General features: G+C 44.9%; 1 protein-coding gene across 6 annotated transcripts in view; it reads right to left on the bottom strand.

Moving 5' to 3' along the window:
- Positions 1-23,945, bottom strand: part of MSL3 (MSL complex subunit 3) — a 34,996-nt gene that overhangs the window by 3,723 nt on the left and 7,328 nt on the right. For 2 of the 6 annotated variants that reach the window (XM_078864811.1, XM_078864813.1), the window contains exons 5-13: positions 23,010-23,098; positions 22,633-22,758; positions 21,230-21,396; positions 19,354-19,521; positions 6,973-7,220; positions 2,474-2,571; positions 1,591-1,686; positions 1,401-1,500; positions 337-421 (exon numbers count right to left, since the gene is read on the bottom strand). In XM_078864811.1, coding sequence (XP_078720937.1) covers positions 337-421; positions 1,401-1,500; positions 1,591-1,686; positions 2,474-2,571; positions 6,973-7,220; positions 19,354-19,521; positions 21,230-21,396; positions 22,633-22,758; positions 23,010-23,098 — 1,177 coding nt within the window. Of the gene's footprint in view, positions 1-336; positions 422-1,400; positions 1,501-1,590; positions 1,707-2,473; positions 2,572-6,972; positions 7,221-19,353; positions 19,522-21,229; positions 21,397-22,632; positions 22,759-23,009; positions 23,099-23,945 lie in introns of those variants that run through there. The other 4 variants (XM_078864812.1, XM_078864816.1, XM_078864814.1 and 1 more) reach the window with 4 other exon arrangements.

The following is a 23,945-nucleotide window of genomic DNA, read 5'->3' as shown; positions in this document are numbered from 1 at the left end:
GAGCAAAAAGCAGAGTAGGAGCAAAAAGCATTGCATCCATTATTTTTATGGCACAAAATGGCTTTCTCTAATCCAAAATCTTCCCAGACATGTCTTATTTTCCTAGCCCCTTGAATGTTAGATTAAAGTTACACTTTATAAACATCATTGAAACACAGTAAAGAAATGGATAACAGTCATAGTGGTTGGGTTAAGTTTAGCAATAGCTGTATGCTTTGTAGAAAGTTGTAGCAATCAAATAATGCACAAATAATTTATTGATGTAAATTTTTCGTCCCGTTCACAGTCTTAAAGAGGCGGTATAAGCAATCTGTACAACTGTTACATCTGCCTTGCCTGAGGAAGAGCTCAAGATGTTTTAAAAGGGCCTTGAGATTCTTCTCTGGTAGATTCATCTTCACCAACAGCTCCGGAAGCTTCACTGTGCGATCATACATGCACGCGCACACACACACGTGTGTGAACGAGTGCCATCTCCAACACATGGCAAGTGCACTGCTCTACACTTAAACCAGCCAGGTGGTACTGTGCATTGAGCACGCGGCTCATAATTGAAAGCTGCTGAGTATCTTGATTTTTCTGTAGTTAATAAAGTGAGTACACTTTGTGGAAAGTCAAGAGTAATTGTGCAGTGTGACTTGCCCCTGCCATAACAATGCACCTTCGATTAGCATGGTGGGCCACGTATGGTGCGCGAAAGCAGTTCAATATACATACAATGTAGACTTAAAACCAATGGCTCAGGGATGTAAATAGGAATGAACACAACTTATACCCGTTTGAATAGGGCATGAACATTTTTTTTACTATGCTTAGCTAAGTTTAGTAATTTCACTAATTGGGAATTTGGTCAATAGTATTGTATTTTTTGGACGTAACAGTTGAGTGTTGTTAACATCAACAATGGGCACTCTATACGAGCTGTAGTTGCTAATATAGAATACTGGGTTGGCCTTAGTGATTAAATATGTTAAGGTTTAGGTTATTTAGCTTAAGTTTGGCACAGGTAAGACCCATTGGGCAATAAATGCTCATTTTCAATGGGGACTTTGTTACAGAAACCTGATTACATAAAAAAAACAGGTGCAGGCCTTGCAATTTCTTGCTCATGGGCTAACACAAAATGGAGTTCTACAGAGTCTGTCTAGAGGGTACCTGGCCTACCCTTCTCCACACTGACCACACATCTTGAAGGAGGGCATACCCACACTTTAGGCCACAACACGCAACCTGCAATTCACCTATGGTGTACCATTTAAACTGTTTGGAAAGAGGCCAGGCTGCAAAGCAGCAAAGGCATAATCTATTCTCAGATGATGATGTACTCCTAGCAAATAGTTAAGCTGGGTCGGAGTTGCTGGGAGTGCTGTGCAAGGCATCTGTATCGTATGGTAACGCACCAAACATGCGTAGCAGATGCTGGGAGCCATAAATGCATGATGGGGGTGGCGGATGGTCATAGCGCGGGTGATCTTCTGGCAAAAGCCTCCAGTTGAGCACCTGTGAGACCCCACAGCAGTTAATGAGGACAGGGAATTAGAGACGTGATACTGCGCATCACAGTGCTTCCGAGTGTTGTGAAAAACGTACACTTAGTCGGCTGGAAAGCCTAGTGGTCAGCGTGCTCGCAACTGAGCCAGCTTGCGTGGAGTCGCCGGTTTCATTCCCACAGCTGCTGGGTATTTTCTGCAGACAATTACCAAAGTCTGTTGCAAAGCGCACATTGATGACCCTGTGACAACACTGATGAGAATAAGCCATGGTGTGATTGTGTAATGGACACAAATCCCAAATTATGAAATGTATCGTCGTAATTACATTGAAAAGGGTATCTCACTAAGTATCTAAGGTCTGGCTACCCAGGCCAACGATACTACATTTCCAAAGACCATTGTGGCAAGCGGGCTTGGCAGCCTAGGATCAGCGTCACAGCTGCAATCGGCATTCCCACATCCTATGAGCCATGGGGCTCAATGGACTCAGCTGTTTCTGCTCAGTGCCACCCGGCCCCTCCCCACCCACGATGGCCATAAGGAAGCAATATTAAAATAACAATTGTTATAACTTACGCGTGCTTGCCGAAGGTTATGTTGTCCTCAGCTGATATTATCTGTAACTTTCTGCAGTTTCTTTTTTCCCTCGCAAAAAAGCATTGCCGACGCCAAACCAAGAGATCAATTCCAGTGACAGCGCAGGTAATAAGGATGCAGTTCAATAATTAAAATGAGAAAGCAGACACAGTAGGGCTGCTGTGGATGTGCTCCAGGCCTGACCACCTGGACTTGTACCCAATGGTGGTAGAAACATGGCAACAAAAAATAAATCTCTCGGTCTCCATGGACTAACGATATTCTTTGCTAAATGCTCTGGCACAGGGAAATGTACCGATTGAATTACGAGCATGAATACAAAACAAGGTGCAATCTGGTGTAAGTGTGCATCGATGTGGCTGTGCAGTGCTGTTTGGTACTACCTCATTGAGTTCTGCTCCCTTGCGGCCCTCAAGCACCAGGCCCTCTTTGTGGATCACCCCAGGTAAGGGGATGCCTCCTGCTGCACCTGGTGTCAGCTCTAAGGCACAAATCAACCACAATACCTTGCTGATCACGTTAAGGAACATAAAACCATCACGCGAACTCCGGTCATCCTCGCAGCGACTTTTGGCTCCCCATCGAACAAAGGTCACTGCATTGTGCGCTTCCGGATGTGCTTCTGCAGCCGTCTGGAACGCTCTTCCTTCTAATATTAGGAAGCCACTGTAGCTATGCACTTTTAAATCTTGATTGAAAACTCATTTCTTTAAAACTGCTTTTCGTGTTTAGTTTGTTGTCCTTCCCCCGCACTTTCGATTAGTGCGGCTGGCTATGCATGGTGCGAAAGTAGTTCAACATACACACATACAAACACTACGATTAGTGACACTGAACCCTGGCAGCATGCCACACTACTTACCACAAAGACAACACACAATAACTACAGCAACCAAAGAAGTCAATGTGCCTCCATACTCACAAGAGCATGGGGAAACACTTATTTGTTGATGGTCCTGTGCCAGGAGTGAAATTCCACAACATTATGAAAGGATTCAGTTAATCCACATCCACATATCCAACAATAATTCTACTTACAGGCAATACACTAAGTACAACGGCATGAAAGCCAATACATCGTAAAACACTGAAACACCAGCACTAAAATCTAAAAACAGCACAAAAACACAGAACACCTTTACACTAAAGCTACTATTGACAATTGAAATCATCATCATCTCGTATATATAAAAGTCTCCGCGCGCTCGCGCTTGCGGGGGATTTGGCTCTCGGACGGTGGGGTTTAAGACCGAAATAATTTGCCAGTCGGCACGCCCTAAGCCCCGTGGTGGGAATAGGCTATTACGTTTTCACGTCCGTACATGTTAAAGTCGTTTAATTAACGATATAATGGCATTCTTATTTGAATAATTTACTTATTGCGCGACATCGACCGTACCAACTCACGACAATTGCCTGGGGGGGGCGGACCCTGCCAAGTGATGCGCGTTCGCTCCAGCTCACGGGGGACATTTTCTTTTACGCGTTTAACATGGAAAAAATATACACATCACACTGCCGATTTATCTTCACAGTGTGATGTCCTCTCCCCCCCCACCCCAATGCGTGCAGTTACTGCTATAAAGTCCTTAGATATTAATTTAATATTATTAAAGCGCTTACATAGTATTATTCTGCCTCGGCCGAGGGGATGGTGGGGGGGCGGGGGTAGCGGCCCAGCCCGCAGCCTGGCAATGTCTCACCTCCTCCGGCGTGCCAATCTAGGCGAGGCCGCGGGCTCTGCACGGGACGAGGCGGCACCACACCAGTGTAAAGTACTATTTTATTGCATCTTTCGCTAAGAACTCAGGTTTATTGTTTACTATTATTAAACAAATACCTTTACAAATATTACAATGATGTTTGTGTGCACATAACAACTCTGTATCATTGTTTACTATTATTCAACTAATACGTTGCCTAATATTACAATTATAATGTTCGTGTGCAGAAACTACATGTGTGTCCCTAAAGTCGATGTCTGTGTGTGAGTCCATGTGTTTGTGTGCGTGTAAGTCGATGGGTTTCTATGTGTGTGGCTCCATGTCTGTGTGTAAGTACATGTGTGTGTCTGTCTTTTTCAAACGGACAATGCCCCATGTATGTCTGTGTGTACGTACAAGTGTTTGTGTGTGTGTCAGTCCATTTGTGTGCGTATCAGTCGCTGTGTGCGTTAGTCCACATGTGTAAGTCCATACGTGTGTTTCACTCGATGTGTGTGTGTCTAAGTCAATGTGTGTGTGTGTGAGCCGATGTGTGTGCATGGCTCCATCTGAGTGTGTAAGTCAATGTGCGTTTGTGTGTCTATGTGTGTCAGTCGATGTGTGTGTGTTAATCCATGTGTGTGAGTATCTAAAGTATATGTCTGTGTGTCACAGTCTATATGTGTGTGTAGGGCAATGTGTGTGTCAGTCTATGTATGTGTGTGTGTAAGTCCATGTGTGTGTGTGAGTCGCTGTATGTGTGTACGTCGATATATGTGTGTGTAACTCCATGTGTGTGTATCTAAAGTGCATGTCTATGCGTGTGTGAGTCCATATGTGTGTGTAAGTCCATGTGTTTGTGTGTGTGAGTCGATATGTCTGTGTGTGTCAGTCCATGGGCGTCTGTGTTAGTCGCTTTGTGTGCATGGCTCCATGTCAGTGTAAGTCCATTTCTTAGCGTGTATGTAGGTCCATGTGTGCGTGTGAGTGAATGTATGTGCTTTATTGACCTTCTCAAGGCCTATGATACCATCAGTAGGCCTGGCCTCTGGGTTGTTATTCATGCTTTCGGAGCCCCTGAAACTTTGCCCACAATCCTTAAAGACCTTCATGATGGTGAGCGGCCCCACGTCAAACTACGTGGCCATCAGTCAGAGCCATTCCCTCAACACCTTGGGGTGTGACAGGGATTTCCTCTGGCTCCACATTATTTAACATATCTTTTGACCACGTAGTTCGTGAAGCCTTCAATGGCTGTACCCGAGGAATTACCATATGGTACAGATACATTCTAGATTTGAAGCTTTCGTGACTGCAAGGATTCATACTCTTAGGTTTTTTTCGGTAAAGTCACGTAGGTAAAAAAAATCAATAATAAAAATTTTATAATAATAAAAATACTAGAAATAATAATAGAAATAAAATGTATTTTATTTCTATTATGATTTCTAGTATTTTTTATTTTTGTTTACTTATTTATTTTCCCCTACATGACTTTACCGAAAAAACCTAAGAGTATGGTACAGATACAATGGGAGGCTGATCGATGCCCGGGTGCGGTCAAGGGATGCCTCCCTATTGCTCAACCATGTTACGTATGCCGATACTCTGGTGATTGCTGCTCACTGCTGCTGAACCTGGAGCTTGCCACTAAGAGGTGGGGCCTTACCATCAGCCCCACCAAAACGAAGCACCTGCCTGGGTATTTTGTACGATCGAACAATCCACCCCCACAACTCACAATTGGTGATGTGGCAGTTGTGGAGAGATTGCCAAGATTCCCATACCTGGCCAGTGTGCTCATGACCGGCTCCGGTTTAACAGCAGAGGTCTCGCTCCAAATCAGTCGAGCGCCATTATATTTTCATCGGCTGCGTTACGCTGTGTGGAAGCTACCTGGTCTCTCGCTCCGCAATGAAGCTCCAGGTCTTCTCGGCCACAGTAATTCCCTCCCTTCTCTACGCTTGCGAAACGTGCACCCCCCTAATGGAACATCTTCGCCGGTTAGAAACATTTAGGCTGGCCTACTAACGATCCATCCTGGGTTTAACCATATATGTGTGTGTGCGTCTAAGTCGATGTGTTTCTATGTGTGTGGGTCAATGTGTGTAAGTTCATGTGTGTCTGCCTTTTTCGCCCGAGCAACACCGAGTACTTACCACTAGTAACTTATAAAGCAATCAATTATATTATTGTTTCAGAGGGTGCAGTGATTAACATGAACACTACACTAGTGACTATTATTAAGGTTAAATCTCTCACTGAACATTATCCAGGTTGCTGGTAGACCGATACGAGGCATATGATTAATAGCTACATAGTGGAACAAAGTGAACATGTCAACAATAAACAAACCAAACACGTCCACAACATGAAAACCAAAATGAAAACTGTGAAACCAATTTTGTCTCTCCAGCGATTAAATATTTTTTTTCCGTTGTGCTCAATGTAGACCCTATAGTAGCTGCAAAGCTTTCATGAACCAATCACACGCTACATGAATTGCAATTGATTGATGAAATGTTGTATGCCCACTAAATACATTTATAGCCCATACGCACACAAGAGTGAACTCCTTTAGGGCATACATCAATGTCAGGCAACCCACGATCCGACCACAAAAAGCAGACAATGCAAAATGTGGGTGCGTGATGGCCAAAAACTTAACACAGGATTATTAATGAGTTGTGCCATTATGCAAAGCACACATAACGTCACATTCACAGCATGAGCGTCATCTATACATGCAAAGTGCTTGCTACAAATTAGGCACAATACCTTGCTGACCTTGTCAAGGAGCATAAACCATCATGCAAACTCTGGTCATCCTCACAGCGGCTTTTGGCTAACCATCGAACAAAGACGGTCACTGCATTGCGCGCTTTCAGATGCGCTTCTGCGATCGTCTGGAATGCTCTTCCGATATTAGGAAGGCACTGGAGTTATGCACTTTTAAATCAAGGTTGAAAACCCATTTCTTCAGAACTGCTTTTTGTGTTTATTTTGTCGTTCCCCCGCACCACCGATTAGCATGGTTGGCTACTTACGGTGCGAAAGAAATTCAACATACATCCGCTAATTCCTATCAATGAGCTGCTGTAGCAGCAGCAGCGGCGGAAGCAGCAGGAGGCTGTGTGGAAGGGTCAGTGCATGCCGAGAAAGCAAATGTGAGCATTTACTCTTGTCCAGCTGCTGCAGTAGGCGAGGCATGTGGGCCGAGTCCATGAGACGGCGCTTGGCCTGGGGGCTACTGCCCCCCTCCGGTGTGCGCTCCCCCCCGGTGGGCGCACGCCGCGTGGAACGCCGCAGCGACGGCGTCGAGTCTGGCTCCATCTTGACGCGTACGCCACCACCCCCTCCTGGAGTCGAACAATCCTGGGAAGGCTGCGTTGGCAAGGGGGGCGAGTGCTGCCCCTCTTCCTTCGGTCTGTGGTGCACACCGCCCGACCGCCCGCATGCACGTACCCATGCACACAGCGTGAATGGCTGGAAATTCAGATGAAGGCAGATTCTAATATTCTTTGGGTCTTTCGGTAAAGTCACGTAGATAGGTTCAAATTAATTAAAATAAAAACAAAAAACTACGACGTTTCGATCGCAATACAAGCGGGCATCATCAGGCGGGGAGAAAAGGGGGGTAAGCCTGTAACTGCAACTTTTTATAAATGTTTAACAGTGGGCGTAGCCCAAGTGTCAGAACGGAGTGGGCGGGGCACAAGACTCTAGGCCAACAGTGGATAGAGCATCCTATAGAGATTGAGTCTAGGCCATGATAGAGCCAACGCTATAGAGATGGAGCCTAGGCCAGCAGTGGATAGCACATGCAATAGGCATGGTGTACTAGAGGTCGTCTAGGCCTGCAGGGGATAAAGTATGCTATTACTAGGCCAGCAGTGGATAGAACAAGCTATAGCAGTAGTCTAGGCCAACAGTGGATAGAGAGTGTTAAAAATGGAAACATTACAGCAGTTGACTTAAACTGGTTGATACGGTCCTTCCAGTGATTGCTGAGTTTGTACCAATCATCTCGGTTGAAATTATGTCCATCGTACCTATAAAAGTAATTTTTTGTCTGTCCGTCTGGCTGTCTGTGTGTGTACATGAAATTGCAAAGGATTTGGCTTGCAAACCGTGGGGTTTACGTTTAAAAAAGAAGCCAGGTACAATGCCATAAGCCCCGTGGTGAGCCAGCGTTATTACATTTTCCCACCCGTCAACTTTAAAGTAGTTAAATAACCAATTCAGTGAAATTTTTGTATTATTTCCTCGCGCAGCACTAAAGCTGCCCGGGGGTTGCCCCTCGCAAAGCACAAGCGTCATCGCTGAGGTTAATTCAACAAAGTGTCATGTCCTCTTATCCCCCCTCCCACCCAAATATGTGCACTTACTACTATAGGGTCGGTAGATACTAATACTAATATTATACCGCTTAGATAGTATTATTGTAGCGCGGGCGGGGGGATGGTGGTGGGGGGGGGTAACGGCCCAGCCCCCAGCCTGCCAAGGTGCCACCTCGGCTGGCTGGGCAATTAGGCGAGGCCGGGAGCTCTGCACAGGACTAGGCCTCACCACGGCAGGTTAGTAGTTTGTGCTATAGAGTCGATATATACGGCTATAGAGTCAGCATGTACTACTGTAGTGATAGCAGGTACCACCACAGTATCCACTGCTGTAGTGAAAGCAGGTAACACCATAGTATGCACTGCTGTTATCATAGCAGGTACCACCACAGTCAGTATACAATGTTGTTATCAGAGCAGTTACCACCACAGTCAGTATGCACTGCTGTAATCAATGCAGGTACCACCAAAGTCAGTATGCACTGCTGTAATCATAGCAGGTTCCACCGCAGTCAGTATGCACTGCTGTTATCATAGCAGGTACCACCAAAGTATGCACTACTGTTATCATAGCAGGTCCCACCAGTCAGTATGCAATGCTGTAATCATAGCAGGTACCACCACAGTCAGTATGCACTGCGGTCGTGATAGCAGTAACCACCACAGCAGTATGCACTGCTGTAGTCTTAGCAGGTACCACCAGTGAGTATGCACTGCTGTAGTGAAAGCAGGTACCACCACAGTCGGTATGCACTGCTGTAATCATAGCAAGTACCACCACAGTGAGTATGCACTGCTGTAGTGAAAGCAGGTACCACCACAGTATGCACTGCTCTTATCAAAGCAGGTTCCACCACAGTCAGAATGCACAGCTGTAATCACAGCAGGTAAAAGCACAGTCAGTATGTACCAGAGGTGGGACAAAGTCATTGTTATGCAAGTCCAAGTCGAGTCGCAAGTCATCAAAATCATGACTCGAGTCTGACTCGAGTCCAAGTCACATGACTCGAGTCCACATCTCATAGGTGGGACAAAGTCATTGTTATGCAAGTCCAAGTCGAGTCGCAAGTCATCAAATTCATGACTCGAGTCTGACTCGAGTCCAAGTCACATGACTCGAGTCCACACCTCTGGTATGTACTGCTGTAGTGAAAGCAGGTCACCAAAGTATGCATTGCTGTAATCATAGCAGGTACCACCACAGTCAGTATGCACTGCAGTTATCATAGCAGGTACCACTACAGTCAGTATGCACTGGTGTAGTCATAGCAGGATACCACCACAGTCGGTATGCACTGCTGTAGTGAAAGCAGGTACCACCACAGTCGGTATGCACTGCTGTAGTTAAAGCAGGTACCATCACAGTCAGTATGCACTGCTGTAGCAATAGCAAGATACCACCACAGTCAGTATGCACTGTTGTAGTGAAAGCAGGTACCACAACAGTGGGTATGCACTGCTGTAGGTAAAGCAAGTACCACCACAGTCCGTATGCACTGCTGTAGTTCAAGCAGATGTACAGGTGTTACGGGAGGGCGAACAAACACACCAAGGGTGGTTATGCCCGCACGCGGAAGGATGCTTACATCCACGTCCGCACCGTTTAGCCTGGGGGGCTAAAACAGTGCTGTGATCCCCCACGGCCCCACCCCTCGGTGGGGGAGTTGCTATACAAGGTGGTGAGCCGGTGGGCTCGGGGTTGAGTGTTTAGCTTAAACCAGCGAAGAAGGAAGACCGGCTAGATAGGCCCTGGGACTCCCCTGGATCGCCGTCCTTCTAAGGACTGACCAGGGCAAGCCAGTGGCGTGGCCCCGAGAGCCCAGAACCGATGCTCTTGTAAGAGCCGGTCTGGGGACTCAGGGTGCCGTAATCCTAGCTTGGCCAGAGCTGGGTCAGCTAGCCTCACTTAGCTCTGTAGTGGAGGACCTGCGAGTAGGCTAGCCGAGATAGAGATTGTGGGGTTCCCTGTTAGACGGGTGAAGGGGCCGATACCCCTTCGAGTGTTGTATATCTTGGCCTGTATATAGTGGAACGTTCAATAAATAAGTGTGCCTCCGACTACGTCGTCCAAGTCTCCTTGAACCTACTACACAGGTACCACCACAGTCGGTATGCACTGCTGTAGTGAAAGCAGTTACCACCACCAGTCAGTATGCACCGCTGTAGCAATAGCACGATACCACCACAGTCAGTATGCACTGATGTCGCGAAAGCAGGTACCACCACAGTCAGTATGCACTGCTGCAGTGATAGCAGGTTCCACCACAGTCGGTATTGTACTGCTGTAGTGATAGTAGATAATGCTATCGAGTTGGTAAATACTGCTTTCGAGTTAGTAGATACTAAAACAGTCAGTATATACCACTATGGTCAGTAAATACTGCTACAGTCAGTAGATACTACTACGGTCAGTAGCTACTGCTATAGAGTCAGTCGATACTACTATAGAGTCAGTCGATACTACTATAGAGTCAGTCGATACTACTATAGAGTCAGTAGATACTGCTATAGAGTTCGTAGTTACTACTATAGTCAGTGGATATTAATTTTGAGTCAGCAGATACTACTATAGAGTTAGTAGTCACTTCTATAGAGTCGGAAGATACTACTGTAGGGCCAGTAAATACTACTACGGTCAGTAGTTGCTACAGTCAGTAAAAATTGCTATAGAGTCAGTAGCTACTATTGGCTCAGTAGATATGACTGTACAGTCAGTATATACAACTACAGAGTCAATAAATACTACTTACTCTGTTGTATGTAGGGTGTGTACGTATTTATACCTATGCGGGGGGTAAAAATATTTTTTAAGCGGGGGGGGGGGTGTCGACAATTTTTGGAAACCTTTCATATCAACTATTTATCCCCCACTTTCTATAATTTCGCAATATCTGAGTATATGTGTGTGTTTGTCAGGTTTTTAAGATACATTTTTAAATATATTTTTCGCCCGGACAACGCCAGGTACTTCCTGCTAGTCTTATATATAAATGTACATTTTTGTCTGTCTGTGTGTGTGTGTTCGCACGCTTGCTAAGGATTTGGCTCTCAAACGGTGGGGTTTACGTTTTTAAAAAAATAACCAGGTACCACGCCGGAAACCCCACGGTGAGCAAGCGCTATTCCTTTTTCCCATCCGTCAACTTCAAATTAGTAAAATTAGCGATTTAGTGAGGTTTTTATTTATTTATTACGTGCGCTCGACCATACTAACTCACACAACTTCGGTGGAGGGGACGGCCCCTACAAAGTCACACGTGTTCGGTGGGGGTCAGGGGGACATTTTCTTTCGTGTTAAAAATGCTATAAAAATACACAAAACACTGAGCTAAATTATTCACAGTGTGATGTCCCCCCCCACCCCGATGCATGCAGTTACTACTATAGTCGGTAAATGCTACCACTATAGGCCGAAAATATTACTGCAGAACGTGCGGGGGCATCATGGCTGGGGGGGGGGGTAGCAGCCCAGCCCCAGCGTGCCAAGGTGCCAACTCCACCGGCTGGGCAATCTAGGTGAGGCCGGGACTAGGCCTCACCACGGCAATGTTAAGTACAATTTTCTTGCTTCTTTCGCTAAACTCACGTTGATAGAAACCTATTATTTAAATAATCATCTTGGAAATATTACATTAATAATGTTTGTGTGCAGACAACTAATATTCCTATTCCTTGCTTCTTTCGCTAAACTCACGTACATAGAAAACTATTATTTTAATAATCAACTTGGAAATATTACAATATTTTGGTTTGTGTGCTGACAACGAATATTTCTAAAGTAACTTGGCAATTAATTATATATGTATTACTGTGTCTAAGTCCTTGTGTACGTGAGCCCATGTGCGTGTCTGCGACGATGTGTGTGTCACGTCCGTGTGTGTGTGTATTAATCGATGTGTGTACAAGTCGATGTGTGTGTGCGTGAGTTGATATGTCTGTGTGTCAGTCGATGTCTGTGTGTTAGTGAATGTGTGTGCGTGGTGTATGTGTGTACACAACTCATATTTAACAATTAGGTTACTACATTTTTTAATAATGTGTGTGTCTAAGTCCATGTGTGCGTGTGATTTCATTAGTGTGTGTGTGAGTTGATATGTGTGTCAGTCGATGTGTGTGTGTTAGTCAATGTAGGTGCGTGTTCTGTGTGTGTAGACAACTAATATTTTAATATTTAGTTAGTACATTTTTAAATATTTACGTGTGCGTCTCAGTCCATGTGTGCGTGTGAGTCGATGTGCGTGTCTGCCTCGATGTGTTTGAGTCGATGTATCTGGGTGTTTGAGTCGGTGTGTGTGAGAGTCGATGTGTGTGTGGTGTGTGGAGACAACTAATATTAAAAAATTTAGTTAGAATGTTTTTTATATCTTTGTGTGTGTCTAAGTCCATGTGTGCATGTGAGTCGATTAGTGTGTGAGTTCATATGTGTGTGTCACTCAGTGTTAGTCAATGTGTGTGTGTGGTGTGTGTGTGTAGACAACTAATATTAAAACATTTTGTTCGTACATTTTTTATATCTATGTGTGCGTCTAAGTCCATGCGTGCATTGTGAGTCGATGTGTGTCTGCGTCGATTTGTGTGCGAGTCGATGTGTGTGTGTGAGGGTCGATGTCTGTGTACGTGAGTCGATATTTGTGTGTGTGTCGATGTGTGTGTGTCAGCCGATGCGTGTGCATGGCTCCATGTGAGTGTGTAAGTCCATTTCTTTGTGGGTGTGTGTAGGTCCATGTGTGTGTGTGAGAGTCAATGTGTGTGTAAGTGAGAATACTAAATAAATTGTGTGTGTGTCTAAATCGATGTGGGTGAGTCAATGTATGTGTATGTGAAAGTCCATGTGTGTGAGTCGCTGTGTATTTGTAAGTCGATGTGTGTGTGGGTCGCTTTATTGACCTGGTCAAGGCCTATTATACCATCAGTAGGCCTGGGCTCTGGCTAGTTCTTCATGCTTTCGGAGTCCCTGACCCTCTGCTCACGATCATCAAGGACCTTCATGATGGTGAGTGGGCCCAGGTAAAACTACATGGCCGGGAGTCAGACCCATTTCTTGTACACCTTTGGGTGCGACAAAGATGTCCTCTGGCGACCACATTATTTAACATCTATTTCAACCACGTAGTTCGTGAAGCCTTCAATAGCTGTACCGGAGGAATTTCCATCTGGTACAGGAGACTGAATCTTTACCCTCGGGGCTCCTCCAGAAACAACAAAAAGCCACTACGAATGGCCACGTGGAATGTTCGAACGCTCACTGCGGAGGAGAGGCTGCCACTCCTCTGCCGGGAGCTGGACCGGTACCACCTGGATCTCTGTGGAATTCAGGAGGTCCGGTGGACCGGCTCTGGCTCCTGCCACCACGTGGGGTGGACAGTCCTCTACTTGGGGCAGGAGACTACCAAACAACAGGGAGTGGCTCTTATTCTGAACAAAAGAATGAAGGGGAAGTGGGAGCGTGGCGGTGAGGTGCGGGAAGCTGTAAGCCCCAGGCTACTTTGGGCTCGCCTTCCCATCAACCGGAGGCGAGGAGTGGTGGTTGTGGTTACCTATGCCCCCACCGAAGACGAACATCCGTGGAGAGATGCAGGCAAGGCCAATGAGTCAGATGCCTTCCATGACCTCCTGTCACAGGTGCTGGCTAAAGTGGCCCCTCGAGATAGAGTCATCTTGTTGGGTGACTTCAATGCCCGAGTTGGTCATGATGCTGGCACCTGGTCTGGAGTGATTGGAAGGCATGGGCCAGATCAGCTCAATAACAACGGTAGGAGGCTGTTAGATTTTTGTGCAGCCCATGGGCTTATAATTACCAACACGCTGTTCCGGCATCGGCGCATCCACACAACATCATGGATGCATGCTGGGTCCAAGCAAGAACATCTGCAGGACTACATAGTGATAGAACAGTGGATGCGGGCCCATTTCATTAACACCAGGACCTGACATTCTTCCACTCCGGTGGTGGGTGTACACCCAGGACCCCATTCACACCTAAGGTGGCCTGGTCTCAGCTAGCTGATGAAAGTTGCAAGCGAGAATTTTAGCATCGCTTGCGGCTGGGGTTGGCATCGTCCCCCACTCCTCCAGATGTTGAAGGCAAATGGGCGAGGTTTAGAACTGTGACTCAGGCAGCTGCAATGGCTGCTTTGGGTACGCGGTCCCCAGAGATCCTGGCTGACAGAGGAGGTGTTCAGGATGGCTGAAAAAAAGTTACAGGCCCATTCTAATCGTCTCCAGCATTTCACATCAGAGAATGAGGAGGCTTACCACAGCCTTCGCTCGGAGGTGCGGAGAAACGTGAGGCGCTGCAAGGATGGGTGGTGGTCGCGGGTTGCTGAGGAGATGGAGTCAGCCTCAATGACCTGCGATCACAAATCCCTATTTAACTCCATCAAAAATGTAACCTGCAGCACCACACCTATCCATTATTAGGGGGGGGGAAACGGTGATCCAATCTCCGACCCCCAGGAACAGGTTTGCAGATTTGCTGAGCATTTCTGTGAAGTCCTGGGGGAGAGGAAATCCCTCGACATGGAAAACATCATGGGACAAAGAGGGGATGGACCCTGCTGAGGCTGCGGTGCCTAAAATATTGGAGGAATAAGTCACCCCCTGTGAGTGGCCGGTTGAGGTGCCATCTGTTGAGGAAGTACTAAAGGTGATCCAGAGTCTGAGGCGAGGAAAGGCAACGGGCATAGATGATCTCCCAAGCATAAATGCTGAGGGAGGGTGGCGTTTGTGCACAGACTGCCCTACATGACATCATAACAACAGTCTGGACCACTGGATGGGTTCCGCAGGATTGGAAGAATGCCCCTTGTGGTCCCCCTCTTTAAGAAGGGGGACCGTACAGACTGTAACAACTACAGAGGCATCTCACTCCTCAGTGTGCCGGGAAAGGTCCTGGCAAGGATTATTCAACATCGCCTTACCAGGCACGCTGAGAGGCTTGCGGAGCCTCAATGTGGTTTAAGGAAAGGGCGGTCCTGCACAGATGCCATATTTTCTGTCCGTTTTCTACAGCAGAGGTGTAGGGAATTCTAACAAGACCTACATCTCTGCTTTATTGACCTGGTCAAGGCCTATGATACCATCAGTAGACCTGGGCTCTGGGATGTTATTCGTGCTTTCGGAGTCCCTGACCCTTTGCTCATGATCATTAAGGACCTTCATGATGGTGATGGCTGTACCAGAGGAATTTCCATCTGGTACAGATACAATGGGAGGCTGATCGATGCCTGGGTGCGGTCAAGGGAAGGCTCCCTATTGGTCAACCACATTATGTATGCCGATGATCTGGTAATTTCCGCTCACTCAGAGGAGTTGGAGGCGCTGCTGCTGAAACTGGAGCGTGCCACGAAGAGCCCCATCAAAACTAAGCATCTGCCTGGATATTTTGTACCAACGGGCACTCCACCCCCACAACTCCCAAATCGGTGATGGGGTTGTGGAGAGAGTGGCGAGTTTCCCATACTTTGGCAGTGTGCTCATGACCGGCTCCGGTTTGACAGCAGAGGTCTCACTCAAAATCAGTCGAGCAGCATTATCTTTTCACCGGTTGCGTAACGCTGTGTGGAAGCTAACTGGTCTATCGCTCTGCACGAAGCTTTAAGTCTTCTTGGCGATGGTCATTCCCTCCCTTCTCTATGCTTGCGAAACGTGGACCCCCCTAATGGAGCATCTTCGCCGATTGGAAACATTTAGGCTGGCCTGCCTACGATCCATCCTGGGTTTAACCAGGCTGGATTGTGTGAGGAGCTCACAAATTCTTGAAAGCTCTGGGAAAAGTCCCATCGGTGAGCTCCTGCCAGCGGGTGTTCGACACTTCACGTGGCCTCAAGGTGCACAGAGCCTGGCACAAGCATCGTAGTGACGTCACCACCACTTAGTGGCGAATGGCGGTTGTTGTGTATGTGTCTTAGTCGATATGTGTGTAAGTCCATATATGCGTCTAGGTTGATGTGTGAGTTGCTGTATGTGTGTACATCGATATGTGTGTGTAACTCCATGTGTGTATCTAAAGTCGATGTGTGTGTGCGTAAGCCCATGTTTTTGTGTGTGTGGGTCAATGTCTGTAGGTATGTGTAAATCGATGTGTGTGTCTGTCTTTTTTGCCCAGGCAACGCCAGGTACTTCCCACTAGTGTTTGTATATATGGATGCCTTGTTTCCATTTTTAACACTCTCCGATGCTCACCAGTTTTTTAACCCCTCACGCAACCAACCTTCTCCACTCATTCCGCCTGCAACCGCTGGGGAGAGAGCTGAAGTGAGGGGCCCCGCTCTATCCACTGCTGACCAAGACTACTACTTGTATAGCTTCCTCTAAATTTAGATTTAAATCTTTCGTGACTGCAGGGATTCATCTTCTTGGTTCTTTCGGTAAAGTCACGTAGAATGGAAATAATAAAATAATTAAAATAAAACATAATAAAGTGTGGAAGGAGGGAATGACCATCGCCAGTAGTCTAGGCCAGCAGTGGATAGCTTGCTCTATCCACTGCTGGCCTAGACTACTGGCTATAGCTTGCTCTATCCACTGCTGGCCTAGACTACCACTAGTAATAGCATACTTTATCCACTGCTGGCCTAGACGACCTCTAGTACACCATGCCTATTGCATGCGCTATCCACTGCTAGCCTAGGCTCCATCTCTATAGCGTTGGCTCTATCATGGCCTAGACTCAATCTCTATAGGATGCTCTATCCACTGTTGGCCTAGACTCTTGTGCCCCGCCCACTCCGTTCTGACACTTGGGCTATGCCCACTTTTAAACCTTTATAAACAGTTGCAGTTAGAGGCTTACCCCACTTTTCTCCCCACCTGATGATGCCCGCTTGTATTGCGATCAAAACGTGGTAGTTTTTTTGTTTTTCTTTTCATTAATTTGAACCTATCTACGTAACTTTACCGAAAGACCCAAATATTAATTCCTGCAGTCACGAAAGCTTTAAGGCAGATTCTAATGTATTAGTCCACGTGCCAGTGTGGAATTGGTACCACCTGAGATTTCAAAACTTTAATGGGTGCCAATTTCTTTATATAGCCAATAAAAGTGAATGACGTGATAGCCTTTATAAATGAGCAGCTTATGCGTACTATTTTTATTTGAAGTGTTTTCCTCCTTGGGTGGTGCAAATAAAATGAATGGTTTTAGCCCATGGACTATATTACAGAAGTAGTGCGGTTAAGGAGTTCCAGACATTTCAGGTCCAATTTTCATCCATGTGAAGTTGATAAGTTTACCTCACTAGGACACCTCCCCCCCCAAGTTCACTCAGATGAGACAATAGCAGAGGATGGGTGCCGACTACACAACCTGGTATTCCAAAATGGATTTAATAAACGCTCACAGAAAGCACTGGCCCCTATGGTCGAAGGCTGAATGAGTTAGGTGCAAATGTTATTTTTAAAAAAACATTACAACTAAAATATAGCAACATGCTAAACTTATGCGAACACTGTGCAAGGTAGAATTATATCAAGACAAAACGTAATATATTACCTACAGTGCTCCACAGTACTATCTATGTTCCTTGTGCCAAATATACGACAGTTTGTTACAGGATCCCTATAAATCCATAGGGTACTGCAGCAGGGCTCACTCTGGCCCTTATTGTAACCAATGGTTAAAATATTGCATGGAAAAGAGTAGAAGGTATATATCCGAAGCCTTAATTATGAAACCCAAAATGTATATAATGGAAGCTGTTTTCATTAATATTTGCTTTTTTATGGGTTTATTTATGGTTCTCTGTTGGTTTTAATAATCTTTTCATGTCCTAATCTCGACTGATATTCCTGGCTTCACCAAGTTAACTGGACATTCAAATGCATGAAGAGGGAATAATGGGCCAAGTTATGCAGTCTAAAAAAAAGTACAGGCTGTTCGTCAGATTGCAAAGACTTCAGTCATCTGGGACGTAAATGTTTTAAATACAACTATGAAGCTGAAATACTGCTTGTGGCATTCGCAGTTGGGAAGTGCTGTACCATACTAAATCCTCAAATGCATTTCCAGTCATTATCCGTTGTTGATCATCGTTTCATCATAATTTAGGCTAAAATACTTAAAACAATGTGGCCTGATAATTGGTTTTTTACCCTTCTATCTGGCAAAAAAACTGACACCTTTTTATAAGGAGTCATGTTTGCATAGACCGCAATACCTGCAGTCATAATACAAACAAAAGACATAACTCTGATAATGTGCACTGTCCTTGAAGTTGATTGGTCCACACCCGAGACAGCTTTCCTTAGAGCCTAGTCTCACATGGGTTGGACCAGATGACGCCAAAAGGTGCACAACTCAAAGACAATGCACCATCAGAGTATGAGAGCTCGGGGCAAGCATCTACACTATGGGAACCTCATTTGGCAGTAAAAAGATGATAATTGGTTTTTTACCCTTCTATCTGGCCTGTGGATGTTCAGATCACAGGGGAAATTCCTTAGCTGGCTTTGTGAAGGTTCTGCTTTATTTATTAATTCATAAATGACATTCCCCACATCGCATTGTAAATGCATATTTTCTATTTGGTTTGAAGGTTCCCCAATAAAGCAAGCTTGCTTTGCGAGGACAGGCAAATCTTTACTGCAATGCAGAGAAAAGTAACACTCATTGGCATTAACAAAATTTGAATTTATATAGCGTATAAATGCAACCGCATCCTAGGAAAATGAAGCCGTCAGTGAGAGGCAGGCAAGAGAAAGGTCTTGAGCGGAGTAGCAAGGAAGTTTGAAAGAGTAGGAAGTAGGTGCGGGAGGGTCATTGTAGATATGTGTAGTCGTGAGAGTATCGGTGGATGTAGCCATCATAGTGTGTTGTGGGGTGGGGGTAATTAGTGGTGTTGGTGTGGTTGAACTATTAGTAGTCTCTCTCCCTGGGCCCCAGCAACAGAATGTGAAAATTCCTATCAAGGCCGCCAGAGGGTTTTGATGTATGGTGAGACTGGGCCAAGAAGACTGAGAGCCAAGGGGGTGGCAGATGAGTGAGGATTGTTGCAGCCAAGTTTAATTTAACTGTGAATCAGTAATGTAAAAATTGTCGTGGGAGATACCAGGCAAGATTCTTGCGTTAGGTAATGGGGGACCGAGAGTTGAAAACTGAATTCATGCATCAGTCTGTTCAATATACTGTTAAGTATATGCTTCATGTAGATCACTACACAATCTTACAGGTTTGGAGGCCTTTGCTGTCAACTGCACTCAAAGACCTTGAGCTTGACAAACCTGGCTGTTGAGGAGTCATCCCGTTTATGTTGGTTAGCCGCGGAGAAGAATTTGGACGAGGAGATTTTCTTGAATTGTGCATGCTCCACTCCGTACAGCAGCACCACAGGCAGAGCAAAATCAAACGTGATCCTCAGCCCATCAACCATCTCCTTGCACAGCTCCACACTTGAGTAAGGAAACACACACACATACATGTACAAGCACACATATCAGCATGCAGGAATGATCAATACCACGACCTACCTACTGGAATGGACAAACTCGTGGGGATATTACTGTTAAAGAAAACCGATTTAAGTCATAGTGGCACTAAAGTTGGAGTTTTAGCGAACAGTTCACGTGACGAACATCATGCCCAAACCTTCATGTCCTGTGCATTTTCTCCTTTCGCAGACAGCTATGTCAATGAAAGAGCCCCAGAGGCCAGGCTCTGGCAGCATTTGTGAGCCATGTACTTTTCCAAGAAAATAACTTTGGTCACAAGGAATGCCTCCCTTATGAATCGATGAAGTGTCACTATTCGGTGTCAAAATTCAAGAGGCAATTATATCTTCTATTGCTGGCGAATGTAGCATCCTCTAATGACAGTATGGGTCACATTTATCCAATGCATTTATACAAGGTATACAAATTGAAAAGTATGTCTTCTTATATGTACAATTCTATTTGACCTTATGAGTATAAATATGCATAATGCATTAACTAATGCATTGTTATAGCCATACAGATCACCATTTTTCACACACACATTACATAATGACAATAGCAGGTACTTCAACAAAACCCTTGTGTAAGTGTACATCAAGAGTCAACTGAGAAACTTATACTTCTGTTTATACATTACAAAGTAGATTTTAACTCAGTTATGAATGCAAGCAGCTTACAATTCAAGAGCGATACATGAGCTGCAATAATAAGTATGTAATGATACATTCTCACGAGTATTATTTTCAAGAGTGACCTGGTGACATCACTGTATATTATTTGCTGGGGTCAACAGTTCAACTGCCACTGTTGCCTTATGATTTCAGGAGAAGACTTTATGAAGCACTACATAAAAGTGTTTGCCATTGAATGCTGTGTTCTAGGCCAAACACACAATATACAGACAATCCAAAATATTAAATTATGTCCATTTATGAAAATAGTTATTTATGTCTTGGAGCAATCCATTATTAAGGCGGCAGGATGGCATTGACCCGGGGTTAGAATCTGCATCTTCGCTACCGGTGATGAATTGTTTTTAAGTGTAGTGAGTTAATGATGTCTGCTCATCACCAAAGACTGCCCAAAAAGTTATTGTTAAATTTCGTATTGCTCTCCATTGGGCTAACTTCCAGCTCAGTCATGTGACAATGTCATAGCAAGGCTTGTGTGAAAGAGCTCTCCCCTTAATGTGTAAACACAAAATCCACTTGAAGGATTTTTCTAAAGGCCTGTGAAAACTCACTTCCAAGGAATATTTTATGACACAAGGGGCACTCTGCTCTCTGATATTTCCCGTTAGATTATTTATCTAATGACGTAATGTTGACAGGACAATTGTAACACATTTTCACCTGCTAAAGAACTATCATCTACTACTATATATTATCAGGCTTCTTTAGGCATAGCCAAGCATCAGTATACACCCATTAAATATAATGTGATGTACGAAGCATTGGACACCACTAACATTATTAGACACTTCCAGGCATTGCTATGCACAAATAGACACATCTCAGCGTGGTCATTAACAGGAGTGATTAGACAAGTACCAGACTCCGGGAGGCAACGGGAGCTGCCTCTGGGCATAACCAGGTATCGGTGCCAACCACGGGGGAATGGCAAGGCACTACTATGTGGCACAGGGGGGTATGGTGAAGGATCTCACTTCTTCTCGGGCGGGGTGCAGCGCTGCACATAGGCGGGTGTGAGGGGGCTTGGCTGCGCCGGGTGCCGTGGGCGCTCGTTCCCAGTGAAGGCCACGTTGATGGCGAAGTGCTTGACGTAGTTCTCCAGGATGGAGATGACGTTCGGCAAACACGGCAGCTTTACCAACTGCGCACGAGTACACTTAAGTCAGCATCACGAAACAAACCTTCAGGCTAAAGCGGCTACATTATCCACAGAATGCCAACCATTTACCTACAACAACTAACAAACTATATAAGTGTGTTAATGATCGAAATTTACAGAGACAAAAACACCACTGTAATATATAGAATAAATGCAGTACACAATATTATGAGAATTAGTTTTCCCCTTTTTTCTGGCAACAAAACAGATGTTAAAACACCAAACTGAAACATTTTACAAGGAATCATGTCTACATTAACCACAATACTTGTGGTCAGAATGCAAACAAAAAACATACTCTGGTAATATATGAATTGTCTTTGAAACTGATTGGTCCACACCAGAGACATCTTTCTTTTGAGCCTAGTCTCAAAACGGTATTAGACCAGAAGACGCCAAAAAACTTAAATTTCGATTTAAAGCTTTCGTGACTGCAGGGATTCATCTTCTTGGTTCTTTTGGTAAAGTCACGTAGATGGGAAATAATAAAAATAAAACATAAAATACAATTCTCACGACGTTTCGGCCACAACGCATGCAGCCGTCCTCAGGTGAAGAACAGGGCTGTCGGAAAGGGGCTGTCTTTCCGACGAGGACGGCTACTTGCGTTGTGGCCGAAACGTCGTGATAATTGTATTTTATTATGTTTTATTTTTATTATTTTATTATTTCCCTTCTACGTGACTTTACCGAAAGAACCAAGAAGACGCTAAAAGACGTACAGCACAAAGGCAAGCACTATCAGAGTAATGAGAGCTCGGGGTGAGCAGCTACATCATGGGATCTCCTTTGCCAGTACCAAAATATGAGCATAGGTTTTCCCCTTTTATCTGGCTACAAAACAGGTGTTAAGATGTTAATACACCAGCTGTACATAATATTATTTTAGGGCTTTCAGCACCATTTGTGATCAGAGCAGAGTGGAAGTCCGATTTGGACTTTCACAGACCCAATAAAATTTGATGCTACTCTTTCAGATCTGGCATTGGATTTTAATGCCAGGTTTCTTCCTCAGGCCAGACTTCTACCACATCATCAGCATTTATTTCTCAGGGACGGTGGACTGCGGGCAGTGAAAGTGCCCTCTGGATTTGTGGATCCCGTTAAGAGGGCAGTGTTGAGCGTCACACTTTTTCTCTTTCCCCAGAGTTTTCTCTACAAAACCATTTAAATGAAGCTTCGACATCCAGACAATATGGTTCTGAGCAGCTTACCCACCTTCTTACGCTTGTTGATGAGAAAGCAGTCCTCTTCCAGCTGCTTCTTCAGCGACTCCGGAATCTCGACGACAATTGATTTCGTTTTGGATTCCTCCCTGTTTTTGTCTTCCTCATTACCCACTGCCTGCAAGGGTGATAACAGTTAAGGAGCATCTAAGGCAGGGGTCGTCAACCAAAATAACAAGAGACACTTTTTTCGAATTCGGTACAAAACTCAATATTTCAAGAGCAGCAATGCATGTGAATACACACATACATAACGTCACGAAGAAGTCTGTAAAGAGCTGCATGCGGCTCTAAAGCCGCAGGTTTCAGACCCCTGATTTAAGAGAAAAACCCTAACCCGACACAATATTAAGGGGCACTGACACTCACATTCATATCCAAAACATTCTCATCCTCGTCACTGCTGTCCTCCTCCTCCTCGCTTGCATCCTCTTCCACGTCCGAGCTGCTGCTGAATGCTGCAGAGGCAATGATCTAGTCAATGCCTCTCTGACACGTTTGTGATTGTACAGTTCTCAGGAAATATGCTTTCTGAAATATGTAAAAAATTATTTTATGTATGTTTGTCTGCACCTCACGTGCATATATGCATAAAGTTATATAATACAAACAACGTAAACCAGCCGGCAAGTGCCATAGTGGAGTGCTCGACTCGCAAAAATGAAAATCCCAGCCATAGGACGACTTATCCCATCGTCTCCCAAGGATTAAAAAAAAATTGTCGTAAATAAAGAATGGTTATCACGTGCCGGAATTATCTACGAGTCCAGGAATGTGTAACTTCCACTATTGGCTCAGTGGGGATAACAAAAGATAACAACTGTAGCACGTTCTCTTCATCGCGCTTATGCAGACTTAACTTGACTGTAATGCATTATTCATAAAGATATGCTCTTATGATGTTCACTTTTGAAAAAAAATCCTTTCAAGTTTATTCTTACTAAAAAGGACTATTTAGTTGTTTTTCGCAAGAACTAAAGAGTTAAATATCACTTGGATTCTGTACTTTCAGGAACCCAAGGATCCTTACTAGGCTGTTTTAAGGCTAAAATTACACCAATTCAGCAATAAAAAGCAAGCACCTCGGGGCTTATGTATAATTATCCTAATTGTAACCAAACAGTGGGTGGCTGCAGTATTTTTGAAGGTCAGAGCTTAATTTTGAAAGCCACATGGTTCTTTATCAGTTCCCCACAGCTACTGTGCCCTTTCTCTTAAAAGCAACTTGACCCCTTGTCGGTGCCTAAGCTCATTTCATGTTTCCCATCCGCACCTCTTTCAAGTCTGAATTGAATGTCACACTAC

The sequence above is a fragment of the Lampetra fluviatilis genome, chromosome 19 (assembly GCF_964198595.1).
Source record: "Lampetra fluviatilis chromosome 19, kcLamFluv1.1, whole genome shotgun sequence".
Taxonomy (NCBI): domain Eukaryota; kingdom Metazoa; phylum Chordata; class Hyperoartia; order Petromyzontiformes; family Petromyzontidae; genus Lampetra; species Lampetra fluviatilis.
Note: the sequence above shows the minus strand (reverse complement) of the source record. Positions and strands in the feature narration are given on the sequence as shown.